Raw genomic sequence first — 8,950 nt, forward strand, 5'->3', positions numbered from 1 at the left:
GCCAGCTGGTGCATAATCCACTGAGATGATGGTTATATGTGTAATATTTAGTTTGGCGCATAGAACAACACTTGAAAGTTTATTTCTAAATGGCTCTTTGTTATTCCCTCAAAAATTGTATTTTCACGGTATGAGTCACATGAGTAATCATGTCAATTACTGTGTGCGGCCATATGTGCGGGTGAGAGAGATATTTATTGTGCTAACCTCCTATTACAGCTTCTCGGTCAGGCATCTGAAAAGATATGTAAACACGCAATCATCGGCGAATGCTTCGTGACGTCATCCCAAATCAAAGAGCAAATTTTACGTTCGACTCGAAAGCAGCGGGTGTCCATCTGTGTTTTTCGTGTGTCACTTGCAGATTTGGTTGATGGGAAGATCACTCGTGCGTCAAGTTTGTCTCAGCAGGTTTGCATTTAGTGTACTGCTGAATCTCTGGACGAGGGCGTAAGAGTCAAATAAACCCAAGATTCCTAAAATAAGCGTCAAACATTTACATTACGATAAAAAGAGCACTTTGTTAAAAAAAAAAGCATGTGTGGAATCGTAGGTAGCCTGGTTTACCTCAGGTTAAGATTACTTGCATGTTGTGCAGATGTTGGTGAGAAATATTATGTTTAGGCCCTAAACTCAATATAATTTTAAGGCCAATTTTTTTTTTGGACTGGTTTATTCATTATTACTATCATTATTAATAATATTTTTAAAAACTAATGCTAATAATAAGTTCTTTTATTACTTTATTGTTATTTATTAGAGAATATTTCAAATAGATTTTGGGTCATCTTGAATGGCTTCTGCATTTGCTATATTTGACTTGACTAAACTCTGCAGTGCTGTGAAGTTTATTTGGCAGTGAACATGTCTGTTTTTCATATTAAACAGAGATTAGTTAATGCATGAAGGTGTCTCCTACACTCTTGAGGAATAAAGGTACAAAAGCCGTCACTGGGGCAGTACCTTTTCAAAAAGTACGCTTTTGTACCTATTGGGTTCAAATATGTCCACTTCAAATACTAACATGTAATAGATCCTTTAGGTACAAACATTTCCCTTTTGAAAAGGTACTGGCACAGTGGCGGTTTTTGTACCTTTATGTCTGAGACTGTCACACTGCTATCTTGATGGGCAGCACCGGCTTGGATGCATGAGTGTGTTTCGTAAGCATGCCTCATGGCAAACGTGGATCTCGTGCTTTTCGCATGCAAATAGCGATGTATAAAACGGAGCGCCAGAAAACATAACTTGATTAGCAGCTAATGTTCCTCCCAGAGAGACCATCAATCTTCATCAGAGCCCCACCCCTCCCTCGGCGTTGAGAGCGTATTTGGACAACTGAGTTTGGTTTACGCTGGGAGTGAAAATATATAATAAACACACAGATTAAAACTCTTTTGATGCCGGCGGTTCGAAATGGTATGATTTAATGCTGCCTGGAGACGTGATTGCACATGAAACAAGGGTGATGATGCTTCTTTTCTCTCTTTCTTGATCTGACCCCCCCTGTCTGATCTATCAGGCTCAAACCAGACCCAAGCTTTGAACCGTGGCTATCTGACCTCTTCGTGACTGGATTCGGGGTAAATGGTTTGTTGTGATAACCACCAGATAATGTAACGCGTAAAATACATTTGAAATATAAACGTTAACAGTCTATATAAATGTATCTGTATAGCTATATAAAATAATGATTGATAAATACATTTATATAATGTTTAAAATCGTAAAAAAAAAAAACATGTTACTTGTTTTAATGAGAGGTAGGCTACTGATTTCACGATGCTTTAAATTATATGGAAATCATTGCAAAGCCGTGTGGTCTGAAACTGTTTGTGGATTTGTTTCAGTGTCGGTTTTTGTCATTTTCAGTAAACAAAAAAAAGTGAGTAATGGCCTCAAGTCAGCCAAACAATATGTTTGCGTTTGTGTGACAGAGATATGTTTTTGTTTTTTTTAATTAGGCCACCGCTTTCTATCAAATTCTGCTTTATATTCAATATGCTTTCATTTGGCACCTCTCACAGTAGAGCACTTGTGGTTACGGCCACAGAAAGTGTGCTCTATTTCCAGTCAAAATAAATGAAAACGAGGCGGCGATCCGCTCTCGGTGTGAATTTTTTACACTTTAAACACTTGGGAAGATAATCTTTCTTCTCGTGTTTATTTTAATATAATGCTTGAGAAGGATGGAACACAAACTGAGAATGTTGTCATTAAAATTCACATCCAGCTCTGCGGTCCATCAACTTCAAGCTGTTGAGGCAACATTTGCCTTCTGTGATACTGTTTTTGTGGTTACCAAAAGATCTAAAAAAAATACCAGCGTAGCCAGATATCCAGCAGTTAGACATTTAGTAGTCCACGCGTGTATTACATAACTCAATCTTCGCAGAGATGGAAATGAAAATGTGTTGATGAAACAATAGACCTTCAAAGAAAAATTAACGTGAAAATGAATGAAAATTTGCTGAATATTTACTCAGCATTACATTGATTCTCTGGAGCGAATGGGTGCCAAACGGCCGATAAAAGCATCACAATAATCACAAAGTCATTCACACGACTCTAACAACTTGTGGAGGTGAAGAAAATTAAAACATTTTAACTCATATGATTCCATAAATCGTAATATTGCTTTCTCCAGTTTAAAAATGAAATCTTCCTCCTGTTGTCTGCTCACATTAAAATATTTTTCAGAACCCTTTGGACTGTTTTCACTTGTAAAGAGTTTGTGGTCTGTATATTTCTCTCCCAATTCAGACCGGGAAAATTTATTGGGATAAGTAGCGGATTTCAAAATGTCTTCATTACAAACATGCATCTTGCGGGTTACTTACATTACTTGTGGCTTATTGTGACGCTTTTATCAGATGTTTAGACTTTAATTCTGCCGGCACCCATTCGCCGCAGAGGATCCATTAGTGAACAAGAGATTAAATTAAATCTCCAAAGCTATTCTGATAATGAAATAAAGCCATCTGGCCTGGTGAGTACATTTTAAGATAATTTCCGTTTTTGTTTGAACTGTTCCTTTAAAATGTCATCTATGCGTGTTAATTGAATTAATTGAGTATTGCAACTGTCTTATAACACTAGAGGGCACAATTATCTTTAGCATTAAAGAAGAAACAATGAAATATTTATTTTGGTATGCAATTGACAGTGCTTATTGTAAGAAATAATAAAATAGCAAAATAAACATTAAACAACCCGCACCTTTTACATATAAAGTGTTATCAGTAAAGGACATACTTCATGTAAGTCATGTAACTCATCCAGTACGTAAGTCCCAATGATGCCATCAAGAAATTCTGCTGAGTATGAAAGAGCGTTCTTTTAATAATCTTAAAGATAGCAGTGTTTCGTAATGATCATGGATGGCAAATTCAGGGCTGCGATCCAGCGGAGTCCTGCAGACTGCTCCATCTAAGGAGCCCATCTGTGAAGAGGAGGACAGATGGAGGCAGCAGATTGAGAGATGTAGTCTCTTTCTCTCTACAAACCTTCAGATGGATGACGCTCTATTTACACTTCTGACCAAAAGAATCCTATACACAGGAAATGCTTGTGGATGTGAGTTCCTCTGCTTGAATGTGGGGAAGCTTATTTATTTCCACAAGCATTCCTGATTTGCACTCAGTGAGGCTTAGACCTTTCAGTTCAAAAAATACTTATGGCTATATATGGTGGCGGGAAATACATGTGGTAGACAACTTTCACAGTTCAGGATTATGCATAGTCCTATAGCAACAAGTAGTTGTTGAGCTGGATGTATATAAATGACAAATGGTATTTCACAAATTCTTATATTCATAAGAATATGCACACACAGTATATATATATATATATATATATATATATATATATATATATATATATATATATGTGTGTGTGTGTGTGTGTGTGTGTGTATGTATATATATATATATATATATATATATATATATATATATATATATATATATATATATATATATATATATATATATATATATATATATATATATATATATATATATATATATATATATATATATACACTTTCCACAAAAAGCAGTTATTCATAAAGTAACATTAATAAAAGCATTTACTATTAATGGTATTTCACCTTCATTAAAAAAAAGGATTCTTTGAGGTTTCAATTTCAATTTAAGTCAATATTTTCTATATAGGCCTATAGTATACCATCGTTCTTTTGCGTAATACACTGAAGATGTTTATTTCAGGTTTTTCTCATATTCAGTTTATTTTTTACAAAAATGAGTTCTCTTACTCAACATAAATCCAAGGTACATTGATTTTCTGTTCTTTCTACAAATGTATCTTTAAGCAGTAAATCAAGTTTGAGTTTTTGTGTATATATAGTGGTAGAGGAGAGGACGAGAACAACAGCACATTGCAGTTTGTCAAGTATCTGTCATAAGCACTGAGAAGGACATATAAAACCCTTGCTCATATAAACATTATCATTTTACAAAGACATCTGTGCTCAGGAGTGCGTTCTTGATCATAGTACACACATCATTAGAATTAACTGCTGTTAGTACACTGTGTAGTATACTGTTCTTTAGAGCGGCCACCCATGCTGAATTCCATAACGATAACAATAATACTACTAGTGGAAATAACAATAAAAGATTTAGCCTGAATGCTTGATAGATGTGTTTTTAAACCGTTCTTGTTTGCAATCAATCGTTTGAAAACACAGAAATAAGAATGTTCACTGAAAATTTCTAGAAAATGAATCATAAATGTATTTGCTTCAGTCCGGGATTCGTCGAGCCATAAAAGAGTCGTCAAAAGAATAACTTCTCATCTGTTTTCTCCCTGAAGGTCAGCATTTTGTCAGGACAGGTGAGAGACAGGTAGGAGCAGAGCGGAAATCCGCGAGGGTACAGCAGCGAGGAGGAGAGCGCGTAACCGCGCGACTCCAAGCACGAGACCGGCGCTCCTCCGGCAACGCCGCACCTTCTCTGGAACTGGTTCTCCTTTTTTGACAGAATACTGTCTATGCTAAACTCCTTCGATTTGTCCGTGGTTTTTCGCGGGTGCGTCTGAGCGTTCGTCTCTTTGGATTTGGCGTCTCCGGTTTGCGCGCTTCCTGTGTCATTCATCACGGCTACCGGCGTCTCTCGCGCATTTAAGGGCGCGGTGTCTGTGCCGTTGAGGTTGTTTAGAGTCACCGTGCTGGTCTGTTCGGGCGTCGGGCACCTGGGGTGAGCGCCCGCTGTGGTCGAGGGTGCCAAACACCAGTCTTTCGTGGGGCTTGATGCGTGCTCGTGATTTTGCGGGTGGGCGTCCAGATCTCTTTCGGGATGTTTGTCGTGTTTGCTCGTATCCGAGTCCTCACGCGGCGTCTCTTTCTCTAAAAGGGCACTTTGGTGAAGTTTCGAGCTCAGGGCCGTCGCTCTGGTTCTTTTAAGTCCCATTTTAGCCTCTCCCGTCTCCTGAGTCCTGCACTTTCTCTTGCGTCTCCGGTAGTTTCCGTTCTCGAACATGTCCAGGCATTTGGTGTCCAGCGTCCAGTAGCTTCCCTTCCCCGGTCGTCCCTTTTCTCTGGGCACTTTGATGAAGCAGTCGTTGAGCGAAAGGTTGTGGCGGATCGAGTTCTGCCAGCCTTGCTTGTTGTCATGGTAATAGGGGAAGCGGTCCATGATAAACTGATAAATGCCGCTCAGCGTCGCGCGCTTGTCCGGTGAGTTTTTAATTGCCATTGCGATGAGCGCGATGTAGCTGTAAGGAGGTTTCTGCGGAGGTTCCTGCCGGCCGGACGCGAATCCCAAAGCGGGGATGATGCCTCCGACTTCGCCACCGTAAACATAGATTAGGGAGGAATTGGAGAGGGTGAGAGCCGACGCGGCCACGCCGGACTGAGGCACGGGGCTGTGGTATAAACTCATGACTTCGGAGGACAGTCTCGGTCTGGGGAGATCGCCACCGGTGTGTCCGCTTCATGAGTCTAAAATGTTAAATAATTGTTGTCCGTTTTGCTGTTTTATGTTGACTTAGCGCTGGAAAATAAATTGTCTATGATAAACACTCGTTGTGTTCTCTCAGCCCACCCACATTAATTAAATTTTCATTGCCGAAAGCCTCGAGTCTCTCTCTCTCTCTCTCTCTCTCTCTCTCTCTCTCTCTCTCTCTCTCTCTCTCTCTCTCTCTCTCTCTCTCCCCGCGTGTCCCCTGCCTACCAGCCAATGGTGTGCTCGGTTATTCCTTCATTTGTTTATAGAATTAGTCTGTTGATAAGTCTGCCCACCCAAGTCGAATCAAGCTGTGTTTATTTGGAAAAATTTCCGGGCACCCAATACATAAACGCACTGATCTGATGTTTGAAATATCACGTCCACCCTTAACGCTGAAAGTTGCTCGCACAGAGAGAACAAGCAAACATGACAGAGCTCTTTCTGGGAGTTGCTTTCGGTTGCTAGAAAAGAAAACAAAGTAGGCTATGTAGAGGGAAATAACTTCACTTCTTTGTGACTCGGATTGTGGACACCGCAGTTGACATTCATTTACTAAATCCATTTAGCCTGATTCGGCATTTTTGTGTCGGATGAATCTCTAAGGGGCTGGGTAGTTTGTAACACAACGGATCGGTATTTTTTGTTTATATTTCTGCACCATAAAATATTAGAACGTTGCACTAAAAGTTGAAAGTTATCATTTAGTATTTTATCTTAAAAATGACAGCATGATACGCACTTCCACAGAGATATACTGACATAAAAATTAGGGCTGTCCTAGAATTCCATACACAATTTATTTAGATTTTATTTTACTTTTTATAAAATTTTTTCCTTAATGCACAGGAATGTTTTATTTTATTGTTTATACCTTTATTTTATATTTTTAGCACTGTAGGTAAAAGAGTTGTGGGACAATACTCTTTCAACAGGTACTAAATGGTATTTTAAGTACACTAAAATAGCATTTAGGTATTAATGTGTACCTTTAAAGGTGATATGCATGCACAGGGATAAACAAAATACAAATCTGCACTTTTTTCTTATAACTTCAGCACATCGTGTGGTCTGTCAACCGCATATGTTGTTGTTATCAGCAGATTTTACAATAACTGACTATAAAAGCTTTAGGGTGATTTTAATGACACGATAATGCTTGTAATATTTGCCGTGCGCTAAAGTTTGTAGGATTTAGTTCTGGCAACCACAGCTTGTAGTAAAGACAACAACATTTTAATGGTACATAGCTTCTTTTTACATAAAAATTTCATCAGTTTGCTAACAATAGATAAAAGAGCAGTGATATCCAAAAAAGGAAAACTTGGCAGGACGTTAGGATAAACTGTATTATTTGTGGATGCACGCATGATGCTTTATATTATGTATTTTCCTGTTTATAGGACAGAGAGGGATTATAACAACTTTACAAGTGCACACAGCTGGCCTGTGATTACATTACGCATTTGGAGGTTTCTGTGGATAAACTTAAAAGTTTTTCCTGAGTTTGTACTATTTCTCTGAAGATGGTGATTCATAAAGTTTTAGACTAAAAATCCAGACACTATAATAATGCAGGTTACAGAGTTTTTTTAATCGAAAAGCATTGCATTTTTTTAGCGTTTGATCAATAACAGTAGAATAATTCCCTATATTTTTTTTTCATATATTAGTTCGTTATTGATAGCTCTTAAAATTATTAAGATTTTACGTTTTTAAGATTTTTTTTTATCAGTGAATCTGTCCTCAGAACTCAAAACAAGGACAGAAATGTGGTTTTAGATTGTTTGCGTAAGTAGACACAGATTTTTCTGTTATTTTTAACCGTTAGGAACATGTGTTAAAATTCCTTACTCTTTGTTTTATTAATCATGTTCCCATCTGAAGGATAAAAACAAACAAAAAACCCCGTGAAACAGACTGGCAAGGTTTGTTACTAAACACAATAAATAAAATCAGGGCCAACAATTTTTCCACAAACAATGTAATTGGAGTTTTGATCTGGGCTATTGGTGCGGAGAAAGTCAAATTATTCACAGAGCTTTGCAAATCATTCACAGTGTCTCTCGTTCGGTCTGTTCAATATACATTTGTGTCAAATGTGAATATATTGCATACTCTTTTAAAGGGGTTTCTGAAAAAAATATCTTTCATTCTATTTAAACAGTTGTTATTTGCAAGGCCTTTTATCCAAAACTGCTTACAAAGCTTCTTAATTACGGAAAAAGGCCCAATGGGACAATACGGGGTTAAATGGGGTTTGTTCGGACACACAAAAGCATGTTTCATTTAATAAACAAACATAGTTTGTAACATATACAAACTCTCAAAGAACATGCACGCACTATACCACGCATATACTGGCATATGATCAGAAGAAGAAGGTTCAATAGGAGCTATAAACGCGTCTTAAATGTAATGTATACATGTATATATTTTCATCCAAACATTTTATTGTGCGATTCTTAGACCACTGACTATTCAGCTTTCGAATGTTGACTTTATTCTAATCTATTCAACTGTAATCTATTGTCTCTTTATGCATCTGCCCAACAAATATTTTTGCGTCTTTTATTTTTGTTTAATGTATTGCGTACACACAAACTTTTGTGTTTGTATGAATCCCTGTCCCATGTATATAATACTGTACATTTGTACTAGATGTGCATGAGACGAGCAAAGCTGGAAAAAGCACCCCTACTCACAGAAAACACAGATAAACGTAAATTAAACGAAAACATTTTGAGCCTAAATACTAATACACAGGCAGCTGGATTCATCTCGGCCTTCACCACATTGTCTCTCTGTATTAGCATCACTTGTACTGTTATGAAAGCACTTGCCAGTCAGGCATTCAATAAAGGACGCCATCTGGTGGCTTTTTATCAGTATTCCTAATCTATAACCTTTCCAAATGACTGTGTTCACTGGTGTGGCTTTTCCAGTATATAACCACAGGCTGAATGTATTGATTTAGCTGTCAG

The 8,950-nt window shown here is 37.8% G+C and overlaps 1 protein-coding gene across 1 annotated transcript; it reads right to left on the reverse strand.

Annotated features, from left to right (window-relative positions):
- Window positions 1–4,223: 4,223 nt before the first annotated feature.
- On the reverse strand, window positions 4,224–6,075 carry foxl1 (forkhead box L1). Its single transcript, XM_043264160.1, has one exon. The coding sequence runs from the start codon at window positions 5,901–5,903 to the stop codon at window positions 4,800–4,802; it is 1,104 nt and encodes a 367-aa protein (XP_043120095.1). The 5' UTR covers window positions 5,904–6,075; the 3' UTR covers window positions 4,224–4,799.
- Between the last annotated feature and the right edge of the window lie 2,875 nt (window positions 6,076–8,950).

The sequence above is a fragment of the Puntigrus tetrazona genome, chromosome 18 (genome assembly GCF_018831695.1).
Source record: "Puntigrus tetrazona isolate hp1 chromosome 18, ASM1883169v1, whole genome shotgun sequence".
Taxonomy (NCBI): domain Eukaryota; kingdom Metazoa; phylum Chordata; class Actinopteri; order Cypriniformes; family Cyprinidae; genus Puntigrus; species Puntigrus tetrazona.

Bases quoted from the DNA above. Each gene is read 5' to 3' on its own strand.
- foxl1 (XM_043264160.1), bottom strand. From the start codon at position 5,903: ATGAGTTTATACCACAGCCCCGTGCCTCAGTCCGGCGTGGCCGCGTCG.